The 21,233-nt window shown below is 38.6% G+C and overlaps 1 protein-coding gene across 3 annotated transcripts in view; it reads left to right on the top strand.

Moving 5' to 3' along the window:
- Positions 1-930: 930 nt before the first annotated feature.
- CSTPP1 (centriolar satellite-associated tubulin polyglutamylase complex regulator 1) overlaps positions 931-21,233 on the top strand; it is a 167,239-nt gene continuing 146,936 nt past the window's right edge. For 2 of the 3 annotated variants that reach the window (XM_024749000.1, XM_024748999.1), the window contains exon 1: positions 937-1,055. In XM_024749000.1, the coding sequence (XP_024604768.1) occupies positions 1,010-1,055 (46 nt within the window). In that variant the 5' untranslated portion in view covers positions 937-1,009. Of the gene's footprint in view, positions 1,056-21,233 lie in introns of all 3 variants that reach the window. The other variant, XM_024749001.1, reaches the window with a different exon arrangement.

The raw sequence follows: 21,233 nt of genomic DNA, 5'->3' as shown, positions 1-21,233 counted from the left end.
CATTCCTTTGATAGAATGATTTTTGTTTTCTTTCTTTCCACAAAACCTCACCTCATGTGGGGGGAGAGCTAACTAAAAAAGTGAGGACAGAGTGACCTTTTCTACTATGCTTGAACTGTGACGAGTGGTACACACCACTAACCCGTTGTTGGGCGTGGAGAGGTGCAAAAAGAGAAATATCCAGATATCTGGGAACTTGAAAACCAATGAACACTCTCCCCTCTTAAAGGAAAAGTGAGCAATTAGGGATATAAGGGAAAAAATCCAATAGGTGTCCTTGTTTGTGCATCCCATCCCCCCAAGAAGTGAAGTGTCTTTGTAAGAAAAAGAAAAAAAGAAAAGAAAAGACACTTGGGAAGGGTACCAAATAGTAAGGGATAGAAGTAGAAGGAGGGGCTATAAATATAAAGAGGAATTTGAAAGGAAATGTCAATGAAGTCATAGAGAATTTAATGAGCACTTTCTGGATGCCCAGACTTGTCACAGGCAGAAAAGACACATCCCTGACCTCAAGAAGCAGCCAAGATATACGCACGTGAAAGCACTTTGTAGTAATTTAAGATGATAAATAATAAGGAGATAAAAATAGGTAATGGGATAGTAAATGTTTATGGGAATTTAGGGGTGGGAGCTATTATTGTGACTTAGGATAACAGTTGTATAAAGCAGGAGTATTTATGAAATTCAGAAATTGCGGGTATATGGAGGGCTGGCAATAATTTTTCGACACCGGGAAATATGATGGTTTCAAAGGAACTCTCCACCTCAAATTCTTCTAACACCAACGCCTCAAGAAAGGGAGGCCAAAGAAACTGTGACCGCCGCGAAGAGACAGCTCCCGGAACTAGTGTGGCCGGCTTGGCGTTGCGATACGGAGACTGTTTGCGTGACACCCCCTCCGCCTCTAGCCTCTCCTCCCGCCGCGTGGGTGCCATGGCAACAGAGAGAGCCCTCGACCTGGCTTCCGGAAGCGGGAGAGCTGGAGCTCGGAAGCTACCCTGGTCAAAGGATGCTGAGTCCGGAACGCCTAGCCCTACCGGACTACGAATATCTGGGTAGGCGCTTCCTTCAGTTTCGGGGAAGGAAAGAAGTGCAGACGAATTAGGCCAGGGTTTGGTGAGGAGGCCGGGGCGAGGTCTGAGTGGGAACGGGTAGGGTGGGCTAGGGAGGGGCGGGGTGGGGGCGGTCCAGGGCCTGAACTTGTAAGGCCCAGCGAGGAGGAAAACACCATCTGGGAGTAGAGAATGCTCAAGTGTACCCGCTGGAGCTCAGACAGTGTGGATTGTGCCCTAAGTGGGCTAGGTTGGAGTTGCGAATTGAGGGGCCTTTGGGGGTATTACTGATATGCTGCCAGTGGAGTAACCTTGGAACCTTGAAGTGCCAAATTAGTCATTCTGTGAACAATCATTTAACCGTTATAGCGGCAACTAACATTTTTGAGCATTTCTTTTACATTAGGCACTATGCTAAGCATTTTACGTGCATTCTTTATTGAATCTTCATAACAGCCCCAGGAGGAGACTGTGTTTTTCTTCCATTTTGCAGACAGCGAAACTGAGGCTGAAGAGGTGACTTGCACAAATAAGGCCACACAGCTACAAAATGGTAGGGCTAGGATCAGAACCTAATTTGCCCACTCCTGAGCTTGAGCTCTTGACCATTAAGGCTGTGGCTGTAATACTTTACACACACTGTAACACCTTCAGTGTGTAAGGCATTTACTGGATGAAAAAAGGATATATGTATGTTGTGTGTATGTATGTATATACATACATGTATGCACACGTTTTAAAAAATTGATAGACTTTATTTTTTAGAGCAATTTTAAGTTTACAGAAAATTGAGCAGATATTATAGAGTGTTCCCATATACTCCCTCTCTCTCTCACTCAGAGCTTCCCATTATTAACATGTGACATTAATATAGTACATTCATTACAATTGATGAACCAATATTGATACATTATTATTAACCAAAATCCACAGTTTACATTAGGGTTCACTCTTTGTGTTGTACAGTTTTATGGGTTTTGACAAATGCATGATGTCATGTATCAACCATTATAGTATTATGCAGAATAGTGTCACTGCCCTGAAAATCCTCTGTGCTCTGTCTATTCATCCTTCCCTCTGTCCCCCAACCACTGACAACCATTCATCTTTTTACTGTCTCTAAAGTTTTACATTTCCAGAATGTCATATAGTTGGAGTCATAGAGTACGTAACCTTTTCAGACTGGCTTTTTTCACTGAGCAATATGCGTTTAAGGTCCCTCCATGTCTTTTCCTGGCTTGATAGTTCATTTCTTTTTATCACTGAATAATATTCAATTGTATGGATGTACTATACACATTTTTTTTTTTTTTTTTTTTTTTTGCGGTACGCGGACCTCTCACTCTTGTGGCCTTTCCCGTTGCGGAGCACAGGTTACGGATGCACAGGCTCAGCGGCCATGGCTCACGGGCCCAGCCGCTCCGCGGCATGTGGGATCTTCCCGGACCGGGGCACGAACCCTTGTCCCCTGCATTGGCAGGTGGACTCTCAACCACTGTGCCACCAGGGAAGCCCTATACACATTTTTTAATGAAAAACAATTCTAGTTTAAATTTTTGAATTAGTAATATGGAAACTAGATTAAAAAACATAAAGAAGTTTATAATGAAAAGTCTCTTCCAACCCCTTTTCCCCCATCTGCCAGTTTCCATCCATCCTCAGCCCCCCACTAGTAACCACTATTACTGGTTTCCTGTGTATCCTTCCAGAGTTTAGTTTATTAGGTATATAAGGGAGAATACACTTTTTTCATTCAATATATCTTGGAGTGATTTCTGTGTCAGTGAGAGCTTTCTCATTCTTTTAAAAAAATGTTTAGCTACATAGTATTTTAAATAATTTATTTGACCAATTCCCTGTTGGTACACATGTTGTTTTTAGCCTTTTGCTATTACTGAAAATACCCCACTGAATAACCTGTAATTTTGTGCCATTGCTAGTATATCTGCAAGGATAAATTCCACAAAGTGAAATTGGTGGGTCAGGGACATATGCATTTTAAATATTGATAGATATTGCCAAATCGTCTTTCACAGGGGTTGTACCATTTTACACTGCATTAGCAATGTAAGAGTATGCCTGTTTCCCCATAGTCTTTCCAACAAAGTATATCAAACTCAAACCATCAGATTTTTTCAACCTGTTAAGTGACAAATAGTCCCAGGGTAGATTTAATGTGCATTTCTTTTCTGAAGTTGAGCATCTTTTCACCAGGTTTAAGGGCTGTGTGGTTTTTGAAAGGTGTATATATATATATATATATATATATATATAAAGAGCATTGTTATATCACAGATAATTTTGCATCCAATGAATAAGAATATCAATGTCTAACAATGCCTAGACTTTTGCTAAGGATTTTATGTATTTTATCTTATTTACTCAGTACTAACGAATCTATGAAATATTTGAAAAGCCTAGTCTATTGTTCACTTCCTTGGATGTTTGCGTCAAAGTCTTAACATATTTAAATTATATGCCTCAAAGGCTTGACATATTTAATATACCGGTGCTTTGGTGAGTAGAAGTTGGTGGTCCCTCCAAAAGTGGCTTTTATCAGCCACTAATTCAGTGGCAATGTTGATAATAAATCTATAAACAGAATCAAGATTTCAGGTTGGTTGTAAAAGCTTCAATGTCTAACCACTTATCTAATTATTGAACCCTGGATTATTGAACCTCCTTCAGGTTCTGTTGCATATTTAAGTGCCTTACCTCCCTGTCCCATTCACCATCTGGACGTTCATACTGCCCTAAGCAGGGTCATCCTACTCATTGGCTTCCTCATGGTTCCTCAGACCATACAACTCTGCTGAAATGCATTTGTCTTTAGTTGAGAACAACCCTGCCCATTACAGTTTGGTCCCTTTTAGAGGCATGCTGTTGCTATTTTGAAGCATTCACCCTCAATATAATGACCACTGAAAATCACCCCTTATAGATTAATTTAATAAAATATTTTCTGATTTGAAAATTTAAATACCTACAGAGGGTTTTTTTTTTTTTTTTACTTTTTAATTATTTATTTATTTTTTTTTTGCGGTACGCGGGCCTCTCACTGTTGCGGCCTCTCCCGTTGCGGAGCACAGGCTCCGGACGCGCGGTCTCAGCGGCCATGGCTCACGGGCCCGGCCGCTCCGCGGCATGTGGGATCTTCCCGGACCGGGGCACGAACACGTGTCCCTTGCATTGGCAGGCGGACTCTTAACCACTGCGCCACCAGGGAACCCCCGGGGATTATTTTTGGCTTGGCTTTTCTTCTTCCTCCTCTCCTTCTCCTCCTCCTTCTCCTTCTTCTTCTTTTTTTTAAAAAATAAGTTATAAAGTCACATGTGTAGGCCTAGAGAAGAAAATACACATACAAAAAAGAAAATTGCATAGATAGGAAAGCTCTATGTTTTCAGTGCATCAGAAAAGTGAAAGCTCAATATCCCTTGGTAGGTGTGTCCGGAGACCTCTTTTTAGTATTATGGTATAGACGACAGGGATACCTATTCAGTGAATATCCATAGATTTTCCCTTCTGCCTGCTAGCCAGGGCTTATATTTGCCTTTTTGACTACTAGTGAAGAAAACAGTCTTTCATCCTGTTGGGTAAACTGATCCATTCCCTGCTGACTTTGTGGATTAGGAACCTGTAATCATGGCCTGGAATGGCTTAGGATCTTAAGATCATCATTACAGAACTGACTCCATGATGTTCATGCCTGCAGTCATCAGAATGGAGTGATAGGCACTATGTTAATGCCCAGGCGTGAATAGAGAGAGAGGAGAGTCTGGTAAGGAGATGAAATAAATATAGAGCCCTTGAAAGGTTTCCACTTTATGAAAGCTACTTATTGGAAGCTTCTGCCAGAGGCTGAGGTGTGTCTGTGTATCTGGTTGGGTGTGGAGAGTTCTCTAGAGCTGAAGGGCAGCCTGTTCTGGTCCCAGGTTTGCAAAACACACTACCTACGTGCTGACCTGAGTGTAAGCATGAGGGTTTGAGGTTTATTATTTTACCCCACCTAAATTGGTGAGGCGCTTGCTTTCACTCATGCTTCAATTTGCCTCTTCTGTTTCTATGGATACTGCTTATTCTCACTAAGACTGGTAGTGGATTGGCATAATAGATAACTCCAGGAAATCCGAGATGGTCTTTCTCCTTTGAGGGCTATAGTTTTAGAGGAATCACAATAAACTGGATAGTTATTTTTAAGCTATAGTTTTGGAGCACTTCATTTATGCTTAGCACTGTGCCTTAACTCATTTAATCTTCACAACCACCATACAGTTAGGTATTATTATTAGTCCTATTTAGTAGTTATTAATATCGTCTCCTCATTTTACAAATAAGGAAACTGAGGCTTAGAAAGGCTAATTGATTTGTACAAAGTCACATAGGTGATGATACATAAAAGCAGGGATTCAAATCCAGGTTTATCGGATTCCATGCCTGTTTTTTCCTCTCTACCAAGAAGATAAAAATAAACAAACCAAAATATCTATTGCCTGTAAAGCGTAGTGATCCTTGCTTCCCTTTTAAGAATGGAGTTCTTAAACAGTTCATTAGTTGCAAATCAGTTTCCTGAACACAGGAATTGTATCTTTCTCATCATTGTATACCTACCTTTCACAATCTAGACACCTTATACATACATGTGTGTTAAATTGAATATGAATAATCTGACCTTAGGGCCCCCCAAATGTGAGCAGCTAACAGCAATAACTAAGACTTATTAAGTACTTACTATGTACCAGGGAACATTTTATGTGCTTTATAAACATTAATGCACATGAAGATAGGTTCAATTTTTATCTCCATTTCACATATGAGGAAACTACAGCATAAAGGTATTAAATAACTAGTTAGTGAGTCCTAGAGGCAGAATTCTAATCTAGCAGTCTGACTCCAGAGTCCACATTGTTAAACTCCATGCAATGAATACCTTGAGCAACTCCAACAATGAGGCTCCAGCTATTGCATAGACCTGCTCATAATGGTTGCATGGATTCTGGAGTAAGTTCAGGTGACTCCAAGGGCTTAATTTAACATTTCTGCCAGGAGGGGGCATACTAGGAACCAGGATGGATCAGGGAATAGTAAAATTTCAGTTCCTTCTTGCCACTGGACTCATCTCTCAAATGCAGGCAATAAGGAAGATAACTTCTAAAAATAAACCATTTAGGAGAGTTTTAATGACAATAATCTGTGTACTTTGTGTAGCTGTGTGACCTTGAAGAAGTTACTCAACCTCTCTGTGCCTTAGTTTCCTGATATGCAAAATGTACTTACCTCATACATGTAAGCTTTTAGAGCAATGCCTGGCTGCTACATTGTATCTGCATTGTAAAAAGAGGATACACAAAGATGAGTAAGATACCTTTCCTTCTAGAGCACCTGGGTAGGTGCTCAATAAATATTAGCTGCTATTATTACTGCTACATTTTAACAAAAATGTAATACATCTGTGACAGCCATGAAATCGTGCCTCTCAGATCCCCTATTATGCGGAGGGGAGGGTAATTAACTCTGAACCCCAGCTCTCAATCCAACACCTTGTTCACATTGAGGTCACACTTCCCGCAGGCTGCTCCCAGCGGATGACTGGGTGGGGAAGACCCACTTTTATGAGAAGTGTGACTCCTCTGATGGTGACTTTGGCTTGAGGACTCCCACTGCACTGCAGTCTAATACTCTCACTCCCTCGCTCTTCTTTACAAGGGTCAACCCTGCATTGTGGTCTGTCAGCTCTCCCAGCTTCTTCTAGCTCCCTCCCCATTTTCCCTCATGGGCTTTTCAGTATATCTCTTGCATGTCTGATCCTGTCTTGTTGTCTGCTTCTCAGAGTACCTGGACTAAGACAACATCCAACAGTAACTGATATAGTCCCTTCCAGTCATGAGGTTGATACAGTTTTTTCAAGCCTTGACAAAGGTTCTGACATATGATTCTTTCTATGTTGAAGATTATTAAGTGTTACTAATCTTACTTTTTTGCATTTGCTGATATCATAGCACATGATATTTACTTGTCTTACTGCCAGGCACAATTTCTTTTTTTGCTTTTGGATGAATCCTGATAAGCAAACTTATTTTTGTTTGAATATAATGAGTGAATCTTCCAAACCCAACCCTATGCTAGGAAACACCTGCATACATATAGTTCACTCGCTCTATAATGACACTTATTTCCCATCTCTGTAGTTGTAGCGCACGGGCTTAGTTTCCCTACGGCATGTGGGATCCTCCCGGACCAGGGCTCGAACCCGTGTCCCCTGCACTGGCAGGCAGATTCTTAACCACGGTGCCACCAGGGAAGCCCTAATAATGTTTTTGCTGGGGAGAAAAAAGAACAAGTGAGTTCTAAGGCACGTTGTTTGTTGACCCTTACCCATCCCCATTTCTCCAAGGTAACTGATTGCAGGTGATGTCAGTGTTATTCTAGGGTTTAAATTCTAAGGTTCTGTAAATTGTTTACTTTGCTTATCATTTATATATTCAAATAATCTTAAAATCTTTCCTCCAAATGCTGTCCAAAAGTTGGGGATCTCTTTTATTTGTTATAAATACCACATTTGCTAAATGAGTAAATTTAGGAGGCTGAGTAGGTAATTAAAGTTTTAAAAACTAATAATAGTAGATGAGAAGAGACAAAATGAGCCATTAGCTTATCTCTAGTTCATTATCCTGTTTATAGCCTTCTTAGCACCTATCACAATTATCTTATTTATCTATTTGTATATTTTGTTACTGTTTCTTACTAGAATGTAAGCCATAAGGGCAGGCTTATTCTCTCAGTATCTCCAAAATCTAGCACAGTGCTTGGCCCAAGTTAAGTGCTCAGTTGTTAGATGAATAGTCTGCTTTAAGTAGCAAAATAATTTTTTTTTTCAAATGAGAGAAGGGACTCCAGTTCAACAAATAGTTATTGAATTCCTACTGTGTGAGAGACACTAAGCTTTTTTCTCCTTCTTCCATTGACAAAAAAAAGGATGACTGATTAAAATCTTTCATCTGAATGCTGTCCCAAAGTTGGGGATCACTATTATTTGCATAAATACCATGTTTGTTAAATGAGTAACTTTAATTTCATGGTTGACACATTTTCTTTGTTTCGGTTACACAACAGTAAGTTTTAATTCATTTTTTAAAATGATATTTTATGAAGGAAGGAAATTTTATACAATTTGGGGGCATCTCCTTGAGATTCCATCTTCAGTTGGGTGGAGTAATATGCTTTAAGACTGGAATTACCCTTGTCAACTAATCCCTGGGTCCACTGTGTTGGGATGCCCTTGCGCTACTTCCCTACGGGCCTTAGGAAATTGCTCATTCTATGATTGGAATTTCAAGTCAAAACACATTTATCTGAGCAGAATTTTAATGATTTATCAAAGAGAGGAGGGATTTTCCCAAACACATCTGAACTTACCAAATTACCGATCCCATTAGCTATGTTTTCTCTTAAGCACCTTTCTTTAAACAAAGTAATTACTGCTGAAATCATCCAATGTATTTTTCATAAAAGCTTGTGACTAAGTTTTGTTTGATTAGCAGGAACGCAGTAAAAGTAAATATTGTTTGAGAAGGCACTTTCAGAGCCCTTTCTTTTTCTTCATTGAATTAGCTTTTTAAAAGCACTGTTCTTTGGAGAGAGTAATAGCCTTTTTCCAGCTGTCCTATTGTGTAGCTTAAGGTCTTGTTAATACTATTATCTGGCCCTGAGATTACAGGTAATTGTGGTAAAACACAAGCTTCAGTTTCTGTAATCTAAGACAGAAACCTGTTTGTGCCCTGGCCTTCATATCAGGTGTTGGTTAAATTCAGACTTCTCTCACTTGGGATAGCCCACTGCCCCCAACGGTAAACAGAGGTATCTGGCAGGGATGGGGCTACATTAGAGCCATTGCCATTTTTTTTTTTCTTTTTAAAGATCATGTGGCAGAGCCCCTCCTGTGGCCAACTTACATACAACATGTGCACGAAATGGGAAAATTATATATTTTAAAATAAGCATGCTTGAAACAATAACACTTTTGAATGTGAAATGTACCAAAAGGCCGCATGTCTCTGGCTTTGCTTGTCAAATGGAGAGGCTGCCAGAACCACTCGGCTCCATGGTTCTCATGCCCTAAAGTCCTGCAAATTGACACGTAAGTAGGCAACACACAAAGAAGCTCAGCCCATGAGAAAGTGAGTTTGGGCGCTTGGGCTGCCTTCCTTTCTCTCTGTGTAGATTTCTTTCCAGCTTCGCTTCTTCTGTCCTATCTTAGTTTTTCAGAAAGGAGAGATTAAATGTGTCTGCTATTTCAGCATGTTAACTGCACAGGCAACATGAGGCTAGCACTCAGGCCACTGTTCAGCCTGTCATATGGAAGGAATTGCTTTTCAGGGGAGATTATAATTGTGTATGTAGCCACACAAATGCACATTCTGCCTGGAGGAAAATGCACAGAAGAGGAGGCCTTATGCTGCCACTCAGGTCTCTTTGTGGAGGGCTGCATAAGAAGCCCTTACATGGCATAGTCAACTCTTTTGGGCTTAATGAGTCATCTTTTTGTGTGATGCCTACTTCAAAAAAGGAGGAGGGCGGGGGGCGGGGGGAGAAGAAGAAGCACACTCTTGCCCAAGCGAGTTGCTTTTATTGGCCCTGCAGCTTCGTCTAACAGTTTTGTATATTCCTGATGACATCATTTATAATACTAGTGCACAGAGAGTAAACAAAAAATAATCTAGCTTTCAGGCATTTAGACAAAACTTAAATACTGCAATTTAGAGAAATGATAATAAGCTTCATAAACAGTGAGCACATGAGCTTAAACAGCAAGCATGACCCCACTCTTTTTTGGAATGTGATGTGTTGAAAGATGGCTGTAGAGAAAACTAGAAGCTTGACACTTTTGAATTATGTGCAGTTCAGACTTGAGTCCATGGTCTAGTGTTAATCCCAAGCAGTATGTTCTAGTTAGTGGATAAAATACAAGCTACCATGTGAGTAAGTCATTAAGCCCCTTGAGTCCTAGCATTTTACCTATAAGAAAGGAAAAGGTAATATTACCACCTACTTCACAGGAATGTTAGAAGACTGAGAAGATAAAACATGTGGAGCTCTTTATAAGAAAGGTATTTTGTAAATAGAAAATAGCATTATTATTGTCCTTCATCAAATTTCCCCAACACATGGAGTTGATAAAAGCTATCTCATAGGGGGTTGAGAGGATGAATTAATATGTGTCAAGTATCTTAAAGTAAACTATTTAATGAGACCTAAAATTGATAGTCTTTCTTGATAGTCTCTAGACCACCAAACCTGATATTTAAACACATGATTAACTTATAAAGTCGTATATGTGCCATCAATCTTTTGCCTTGTCTTCAAGGATTGGCATGGTAGAGGATAGTGAATATACCGGTAGAAGAAAATAGGTTAGGTCTTCAGGAAGAATGGCCCTGCCTTTTTTCTTTTCCAGATTATGCCTATGAATAGTCTTTGGAGTCTTGCTAATTTTTTTTTAATTAATTAATTTAATTTTGGCTGCATTGGGTCTTCGTTGCTGCACGTGGAAGCTTTCTCTAGTTGCGGTGATCGGGGGCTCCTCTTCATTGTGGGGCGTGGGCTTTTCATTGAGGTGGCTTCTCGTTGAGGAGCATGGGCTCTAGGCACGTGGCCTTCAGTAGCTGTGGCACGAGGGCTCAGTAATTGTGGCTCGTGGGCTCTAGAGTGCAGGCTCAGTAGTTGTGGCACACGGGCTTAGTTGCTCCGTGGCATGTGGGATCTTCCCGGACCAGGGCTCAAACCCTTGTTCCCTGCATTGGCAGGCAGATTCTTAACCACTGCGCCACCAGGGAAGTCTGAGTCTTGCTAATTTTTGTTGCCATGTCTGGACATAGGTAGAGACTGTTTTGACCTTTGTTCTTCCAGTAAATATTTGGTTTTGATCTCATGTTTCTAAAGAAACAAACTCATAAGGAAAAGAAGTGATTGTTTTGTCTCACATTGTGAACTTTTCTTATCATATTTCTTAGTAGTTAAGAGAAAATAATTATTGTTGAAGGACCTGACATCGAGTTCCCTAACTGGAAAGTTCTTAAACTCAGCCAAGTAATAAAACCAGCTTTGGTTATTATCTTTAGAGGAGAAGGGACATCAGAAGAGAAATTATATTTTTTAATTGACAAAATTATCGCTAATATCTCTGCTTCCATCCTGAGAAGACCCCCTCATGTAATTTTCAAGTTTAAAGTTTCATCTGTTGTTTCCAAGTATAGTAACACTTGGGTAACCTCACTTCCCAGATTTAATTTTCTATTAGATGACACTAAATGGGAAACACTATTTCATTTAAATTCTAACTCCTTAGCAGAGATTATTTCTCTTACATTTTTTTAAATACAGAGGTAATATTCCAACTTCTAAGTAAGTCCAGCCCCCCCAAATACTGTCTTAAGAGGGAAATATATTCAAATAGATGCTCTTGGTATGGCAGCTGGAGTCATTCTCATATACAGGAGGACTGGAGATGGACAGCAATCTCATTTAGTCCTTACAAGATATTTGTGAGGCAGGTACCAGCCTGATCCTCACTTTTCCATGAGGAAACTGAAATTTAGGTTATGTAACTTGCCCAAGGTCACCAAGCTAGTAAATGTGGAGGTGAAGCTTGAATGAAGTTTATCTGACCCTAGAGCCTGTGTTGTTAGCTGCTTTGCTTTTAGGTCTGATTTCTCAAGGCCCTCTTTCCTATTCAGTTCACAAGGATTGAGGGATTAGAACTTAATATTTTAACAGAAATGTCTACAGAATATATGATATATTCCCCAGATTCTGTGGTATAATAGAACATAATTGAACATTTCTTTATGTTGTGGTGTCATTATTTGAGACATTATTTATTATATTGTACTGTAGATGTGTTATGACATTTACTCATGAGGGTGGATGCTAGGAAACGGGGACTCAGAGAACTTAAGTAAAATTTCCAACGTTTATATATAATAGATAGCAGTAGGTGGAGCTAAGATTTGACTAGTACTTCTGGTTCCAAACTTAGTGCTTTGGGTGCCATTCAATCAATGTTAGTTAAATCTGACTTTATAGTTATTAATTAATGATAAGAACTTCCCCCTATGCTCAAAACTCCCCTCTCTCCAGACTAATGTTTCCTACTTGGTCAGTAAGATGTTGAGGTATACTGAGGTTTTGTACTCTAGGTGCTTTCGTGCCACGGATCTCAGGGTGATGGTTGAGCAGCTGTTATAAAAAGATCCACCACCACAACTGCCCCCTCCAGTGCAATGGCTCATACAAGAGAGAACTTTATTTCTTTCTAACTTAACCTGAGTCCAGGATGCGGATGGCAGGATCTGCTCTAGGAAGCCATCATGGGATTTCAGGTTAGCAGGGCAGCCAAGCCATTTGAAACCCATGGTTTCTGAGGATGCCTCCATTGTAGCCATTTCCAGTTATAGAAAGGAAAAGGGGAAGGAACAAGTCCAGGGCAAACCCCTAAAAGCAAGTAAGGCAGAAGTTGCAAACATCACTTGTGCTCACATTTCATAGGTGAGGACTTAATATAAGGCCCCTGCCAGCTGCAGAGGAGCTTGGGAATTGAAGTCCAACCAGACAATTGTGTGTAAGAAGAATAGGAGCACATATTTTGGGGTGTGCAAACAATAACCTGCCATACCTGGTATGTGTATTGTTAGTAGGTGCTTGCCCTTATTCAGAAGCGAAGCACAGATGTATCAGTAGGTGTTTGACTTTTCCTCCCCTACCTGTACCTCTGTTAAGTACAGAGTATTTTATCCCTTGTCCGTGTTCTCCATTCTTCTGCCTTATGCTACTACTGAGCTTGGTTGCTCCCTTTTTTTAAAAATTAAATTTATATATTTTATTTATTTTTCGCTGCATTGGGTCTTCATTGCTCTGTGCAGGCTTTCTCCAGTTGCGGTGAACAGGGGCTACTCTTCGTTGCGGTGCATGGGCATCTCATTGCGGTGGCTTCTCTTGTTGCGGGGCACAGGGTCTAGGTGCGCAGGCTTCAGTAGTGTGGCACTCCAGCTGTAGGGCACAGGCTCGGTAGTTGTGGCGCACGGGCCTAGTTGCTCCGCGGCACGTGGGATCTTCCCGGACCAGGGCTCGAACCAGTGTCCCCGGCATTGGCAGGCGGATTCCCAACCACTGCGCCACCAGGGAAGCCCATGGTTGCTCCCTTTTTATTATTTTTTTCTTTCTTAACTCTATGTCTCCTGTCATTTCTCTTGGAACACTTCTCTGTCCTTTGTAAACATTTCCAACTGATCAGAATAGTCCCCTTCTACACTATAGTGAGCACATGGAATGTTAGCGTTTTAGTTCTCTACTGTTGTGTTGGCTGCTGGGTGTTGGGGCTTACTTTGCTGCCAAATAAAACTTCTCTGAGTGGGAGTTGGACCCATTGTAGGAACTTAAATCTTGTTTCCAGAGAGCTAGTTTTACAATAAATAAAGATATTTATCTTCCTATACTGAGAGTGAGAGTTTTAGAAGAACAAGGAAAATGTGGTGCCACGGAAACTGGGGGAGGAGTGAGTTTCAAGATGGAGGGAGTGTTCAGTAATATCACTTGTCGCAGAGGTCAAATAAGGTAAGAGCTGCAGAAGAGATTTTTAGTGGCATTAGGTGCGAAGTTTCAGTGGAGTAGTGTGGGAGGATGCCACATTTTCCTGGATTGAAGAGTAAATGGGAAGGGTGAGGGATTAGAGACAATAGGTAGGCTGGATTTGTTTCCAGAAGTTCGGTGGATTGGGGAAGGAGGAGGGGGGGTGATAGCAAGAGTAGGGAGAGTTTATTGTTATTTTTAAGATTTTAGATGGCAGAGAGACTTGAGTATGTTTATAGGCTGAAGGAAAGGGAGCCATAGCCGAGGAGAGAGAGAGGATCCAAGAGAAGAGCAAGATGATTAAATGATGGAATGCTTTTTCAGAAGAGGTGGGAGGGAATTCCAGGATCAAGGGCAGAGGAGCAAACTTGTTTTTGGAGGTGGGAATCAGGGCTATGTTTATCCATTGGGCACTATAGGCATTGTGCCCAATCTATAAACTGTTTTGAGATCTTTGAAAATATTTGCTACCTATAAAATATTTATTGACCCTAAACTATAGGTAAATGTTTAATTATACATTTATAAAACATAGTATAATGTCACTTTTATTGTTATGTTTAGTGTGGACAAACATTTTATTACATTTGAAAGCAGCTTATAGGTAAGATTTTTCGCAGTTAGCAGGAATTCCCAAGTGAGAAATCAGGTCCTAAGATGGCTTTAAAACAACTCTACAAGGATATTATTCAGCAATAAAGAAGAAGGAAGTCCTGCCACTTACAACAACATGGATGGACCTTGAGGGCATTATTTTAAGTGAAATAAGTTAGAGAAAGACAAATACCATATGATCTTACTAATATGTATGTAACATTTAATATCTTTAAAAAACCTGGACTCATAGATACAGAAAAAAGATTGGTGATTGCCAGAGAGGTGGAGGGTGGAGGGTGGGTGAAATGGGTGAAGATGGGGAAAAGGTACAAACTTCCAGTCATACAGTAAATAAATCCTGGGGATGTAATGTACAACATGGTGACTGTAGTTAATAATCCTGTATTGTATATTTGAAAGTCGCTAAGAGAGTAGATCTTACAGGTTCTCATCACAAGAAAAAAGATTGTAACTGTGCGTGATGATGGATGTTAATTAGACTTACTGTGGTGATCATTTCACAATATATACAAATATTGAATCATATTGTACACCTGAAATTAATATATGTCAATTATATATCAATAAAAAAGAAAAAGAAAGAAACCCTGACTCTACAAAGAATAATTGTATCTGAACAACAGACAGAAAGTAAAAATGGTGAAGGAGGGCTTCCCTGGTGGCACAGTGGTTAAGAATCCGCCTGCCAATGCAGGGGACGTGGTTTCGAGCCCTGGTCCGGGAGGATCCCACATGCCGCAGAGCAACTAAGCCCGTGCGACACAAGTACCGAGCCTGCGCTCTAGAGCCCATGTGCCGCAACTACCGAGCCCACGTGCCACAACTGCTGAAGCCCGCGCGCCTAGAGCCCGTGCTCCGCAATGGGGGAAGGAAGCCTGTGCACCACAACGAGGAGTAGCCCCCGCTTGCCGCAGCTAGAGAAAGCCCGCACGCAGCAACGAAGACCCAACGCAGCCAACAATAAATAAATAAATTAATTTTTAAAAAATGGTGAAGGACAGAGTTAAGCTTAGAAATGGAGCTGAAAGTTGATGTTCTTTACCTGACCACTTAACCTTGTGTTTGTTTTTGAAGTAAGATTCAAGGTTATCTCCTTAGAGTTAGGGAAACAAAAGTAAAAGGCATAAAAGAGAGCAAAGAAAATTTGTATTGCTGAGGAAAAGAAGAAACACGTTGCTGTAGGAAGGAAGAAAGATAGCTTGACTAGGGACAAGTATAAGAATTCTGAGCAGCATTAAGACATTTGACGTAAGGATGTATAAATAAATCCTTTGAAAAAAGAAGCAACAAAGAACGTAAATAGGAACAAAGTCGACTATGTAAATTCTAAAAGAAAAAAATACAAAAATATTGCAAAGTAATAATTAGATGAAATGATTGAAAAACTTTTAGGAAAACATGTTACAAATAATGGATAAAGAGGGAAAATCCAAATAGAACAAAAATTGTTTAATGTATATTTTTATTAGCTACAGAATTTTATCAGTCAAATGGATTTATGAAAGTTTTAACAAAACACAATAGTACCATACCACCCAAACTTCTCACCTCTAAATCCCACTCCTCAGAGAAGACTACTTACAGATTTTTTCACCAATGTCTTTTGATATTTTTCTACATATTTTAAAGTAACATGCTTAAACTACTCTCCTTGATTTTTCAGTTATAGATGTTATCTAATGACTTCTTATGATGGATTTAGTGCTTTTATATCCTCTAAATTTCCTTCCTCCTAGCCTTCCAATAAAACTATGATTTTTGCTTAAGTTAATATTCAGTGTTTATCATCACTAAGGAAATGGTATGTATACATTAGTCATGTGGTATGTACAAACAACATGTACAAACAATAAGGTAAAATTAGAACATTTAGGAAAAGACTAAAGGGGAAAATTTGGAAATAAAAAATATATGGATCTTTTACAAACATTTATCATATACAAAGAAGTTTTTGGTTAATAAAAAGTAGAAATTATATATATTACATCCTCAAGCTATAATAAAATAAAATTAGAGATAATAAAAGTATAATTTAAAAGTTACCTAACCACAAGGACAGTTTAAAAATTACTTTCCTTTACAACTATGTTAGATAATAAATTTGAGAAATAACAATAAACTATTTTTTGATCCCAGCACAATTAAAATCTATGGGCAAAAAGCAATACTTTGAGGAAAAATTATTGTTATAAATTAATAAGAAATAAAAAGGTAATTAAGCTTAAAGAATTTAGAAAAGGAGCAAAGTAGCAAACCAAAGAAATTATAAAATAGAATTAAATAATAAAACTAAAAGTACACGAACAAGTTGGTGATTTTTTTTGAGCTTTCAGAAACAAATAGTTCATAAATTACAAAGTTTGTCATTAACTCAGAAAAAACTGTCATCTTTCTTTTTTCTGTCAGTTTTATGGATGTGTAATGTATCATCCATAAATCACCAATTATAAGGGTAAGATTTAATAAGCTTTGATATATGTATATAGCCATGTAATTATCACCTCAGTTACAATATATAACATTTTCATCACCTGAAAATGTCCTTATGCCCTGCTCCTATGTTGAAGCCCTAATCCCCAATGTGATGGTATTTGGAGGTGAGGCCTTTGGGAGGTAATTAGGTCATGAGGGTGGAGGCTTCATCATGGGATTATATGAAGAGACACAAGAGAGATAATCGCTCTTTTCACCCTGAGGAACAAGGTGGTCATCTGCAAACCAGGAAAGCTCTTTGGTAGTATATTACTAAAGTTGGACATACTCATACCCTATGGCCCAGTCATTTACTTCAAGGCACAGAACCAACTGAAATGCAGACATAAGTTTACTAAAAGACTTATGCTAGAGTGCTCATAGTCACACCATTCATAATAGGCCCAAACTAGAAACTGAAAACATGCTGTCAACAGGGAATTGATAAATAAATTGTGGTATATTCAATAATGGAATATTATGCTGCAATGAGAATTAATGAACTCACAGCTGTATGGACAAACCTCACAAATATGATATTGAATGAAAAAAGCCAGACACAAAAGACTGCATACTGCATGATTTCATATTTCCAAAACAGGAAAAATTAGTCTATGTATTTACCCTTGGGGGTCTTACAGCTGGAAGGAGACTCCAGGAGGTTTTCTAGGGTGCTGATTATAAGTGCAAATTCATATTTTTCTGTATACTACGATACTTTCATAGAAAGTTTTAAAAAATTATGTTACTTAGTTTTTAACCTAAAGATATGCAAGTAAAATAGAACTGAGGTCCCAGAAATAGATGCCAAAGTACATATCCATTTAATTTGTGACAAACTAAGTGTAACAAAATAATGTGAAAAATTCATTAGTTGAGATAATTGGAAGGAATATGGAAGAAATAAATGCAGATTCACACTTCATACCATGTGCTTCAATGAATTCTAATTGAATTAAAGTGTTAAAATACTTTAAAAAAATTTAAAGTGAAAAATTACAGTCAATCTGCATGCCCATCAGTAAGAGAATGGTTAATAAATTATGATATTTTTATAATAGGTATTACCATGCAGCCGTTGAAAAGGATGCGTTAGACTAATATGGAAAGATGTACGTTAAGTATTAAATGACAAAATAAGTTACAGAATGTGTACAAAGTGGTTACATTTTGTAAAAAAACAAGTTAACGTTTGTACATATATGTATGATCACACATAGAAAAAGTTCTGGAAGGATGTAGAACAATCTGTTGACAGTGAATACTCTGAGAAATTGAGTTAGGGAAGTGCTTACAAATGAGGAAGCCTCACTTTTTACTTTATACCCTTCTGTATTGGTCTGTTACATTCATGTGTTGCTTTACAATTAAATTTTAAAGTCCATATAAGAGGAAAGATAACCTAACTAAATATTCAGATTAACAATAATTTAAGCTTTGCAAATTAAGATATTTTTGAATTAGTTAAAACAGAAAGCTTTATACTGGGATGTCTGCTAGGAAATTGGTCTTTTTTTGAAGGTGGCATAGTCTCTGGAGAGCAGTTTGGCAACGCATAACAAGAGCCATAAAAATCAGTATATCTTTTGATCCTAAAGCCCTACTTCTGGGAGATACCTTAAGGAAGTAATTCAAAAGAGAAAATAAATTGTATAAAAATGTTTATAGCTACATTATTTTTAATAAAAAACTGGAAATAATCCAGAAGCAAATTGAGGTAGATTAATACAGTAGAATATTATATTATTATATCATTAAATAATTCCTAAGAAAACTATATGTGTGTGTGTGTGTGTGCGTGTGTGTATGTGTGTGTGTGAAAAAGCACGTACAAATTTTTTTTAAAAAGTAGAACTCAAATATAAACCTATGGATTTTGGTGAAAATGAGAAGGGACCATAGAGATATGTAAATTCTTGCTATTTTAAGAATAAGGAATTCTGTGTTTAAATAATGTTTTTTTTTTTTAATTTTTTTTAAAATAATGTTTTAAAATGCAATAACAATATTGATTTCTAATTTTAAAAATGTATTAAACTAGATGGCCTATTAAGGTTACTGTCAGCTCTATGCTTTTATAATCTTAAGAAAGTGACATTGAAAGTCATGTTTCTTTGATCTTTTCCTTCTCTCTCTAGCACCATTCATATCTTTCTCCTTAGTTTAATACTTTCCTTAAACTAGGTCCATTAATGAGTCTCTGCACTGAGTCATTTTGTTTTGGGAAGACAAAGTATAAATCCAGAGAAGTAGAAGAGAATGCAGTAATTTCATTCTCCATATCTATTTGTATTAACTGTTACAAAAGCAAAATGTTTACTAATGCTTAATCAGGCTTCCAAATAGTTCTAGAGAGTATCCTTCTCCCCCATAATCTAATGAGGAAAATTCAGTTTGGAGGGGGGTGAAATACCTTGCATAATGCCCCATGGAACCATCTATAAGACAAGGATTAGAAACCAGGGCTCATGTAACAAGACCCTCTTGCTCAGGCTGTTAGCCTGGGGGCCTCTCTGTGGGATGGCAGTGCAGGGCTGGGATCAATTCACTGTTTAAGAGCTGGACTAAAGGTCAGTTCACCTTTCCTTGAAGGGTTGAATTATTTGAGCAGTATAAACTTCCTGATAAGAGATTTCTGGAAGCAATTGTAAAAGTGGCTTATACCACCAACAGGTGGAACTAGATGGAATCTGACCTAGGCTGTCCAAAAGTGCCGCCCCTCGTTTGTTCATTTTCCTCTCTAGTGCAAAATGCAGGATCAAAGGAAATGGTGCTGTCATCAGTTCTAAAATTGAACAGAATGCTTCCTCGGTTAGTAAATGGAAAAATTAATTTTAAAATGTCTTTATGTAAGTTCTGTGAAATACTAAGATATTGACTTGTGATCTATTTTTCAATCAAGGTATTTATGTTCATATTAATTATTATTAATCATGGTCATTTTAAAATTTGTGACTATCTCTAAGAATTTCTCTAAGAATTATCCACTGTGATTCAGTGGGTTATGTTTACACTTAACGAGATTAAAGTTCAAGTTTCTGCTCTATCATTTATAAACTGAATGACCTTGGGCAATTTCATCATTTGTAAAATGGAGAGAATAATCCCAGCCTTATCTGACTCCTAGGTTGGTTGCAAGGTTCAATGAGATAATGTATGTGAAAGTATTTAGTAAACTTTCAGGGGCATTACAGATGTTACTGTTCAAGTCACAAAAGTCAGTAAGACCTTACCGTGTTTACAACAATGGTCCAGCATTGAAGAGAACAGTACATCTCTTCAGATGCTAGGATAATGTCTGGAAACACTTTATGCTAGCCTAGCATGCACTAACCTAAATCAATGGATAGGCCAGTGAGCCTCCTGATTGGTATGTTAGTTTGATCCCTTCATTTATACTTTTGGGCAAATACATGGATGTTTTATGTTTATATTAGGTTTGTCTGAATACAATAGAAAAACCTAAAATAACATGGTTTGATCGAGTTAGATGATTATTTCTCTTTTGTGGAGAAGAATTCTGAAGATGGGCAGTCCATGGCTGATGTGGTATGCTCCAAGGTGTAATCAGGAACTCAGGTTTCGGTCTTTTTACTCCAACATCCTACCCATAGATTCCATCTTTTGCCTCATAATCCATGAGGACTGAAGTAGCTCTCTGTTATCTTCTGAGGTAAATAAGGGACATCTTTCAGCTGAATTAGTTCCATTTAGGGACTTTCTAGAAGACCCGCACCATATTGTGCCTATATTTTATGACTTAATCACATGACTAAAGCCTAGCCGCAAGAGGAGCTGAGAAATGTGATCTTTATGCCAGTGGCCATGTACCCAGGTAAAAATTGGAGTACGTTTCTAGAGAAAAAGGTTACTAGAGTCAGCAGCTAGCAGTCTCTGTCACAGCATTATATAAATATATGGATGTTTTCTGTTATGAACTGCCCCCCCCACCCCGTCCCCAACACACAGACATACACACACACTCGCATGTACCTCACATTCACGTAAGTGCTGCCTATTTCATTTTGCTTGTTTCCTGGGTAAATTAGTCCATTTCAGTTATCCTGTACCCAGGAATCATGTCAATGCATGGTGATTGATGCCAGCTTTTGAAGAGTAACCAGTTGAGGTCATTAAGCAAAAGGCTCTGTGGCCTTTTTTCAAGGCAGCCAGTTGACCAGTGGAATGAATTGATTATGTGTATGCTCAGTACTATGCTTGATGCTGCAAAATACGCATAGGGGGTATAATATAGACTTTTCTTCCTGTAGTTTGGTCTTAGTGAATGGAACCATCATGTTCCCAAATGCCCAAGAAAGGAACCCAGAAATAATCCTAAATTCTCTCCCATCCTTTACCTCTCATCCAACCAATTACCAACTTCCATTGATTTTTCCTCTTTTGCTTTTATCTGTCATTCCCATTGCTACTTCCCTAATTCAGGCCTTAACTCTCTCTGACCTGGACTAT

This window comes from Neophocaena asiaeorientalis, unplaced genomic scaffold, assembly GCF_003031525.2.
Source record: "Neophocaena asiaeorientalis asiaeorientalis breed wild unplaced genomic scaffold, Neophocaena_asiaeorientalis_V1.1 scaffold43, whole genome shotgun sequence".
NCBI classification, from domain to species: domain Eukaryota; kingdom Metazoa; phylum Chordata; class Mammalia; order Artiodactyla; family Phocoenidae; genus Neophocaena; species Neophocaena asiaeorientalis.
Note: the sequence above shows the minus strand (reverse complement) of the source record. Positions and strands in the feature narration are given on the sequence as shown.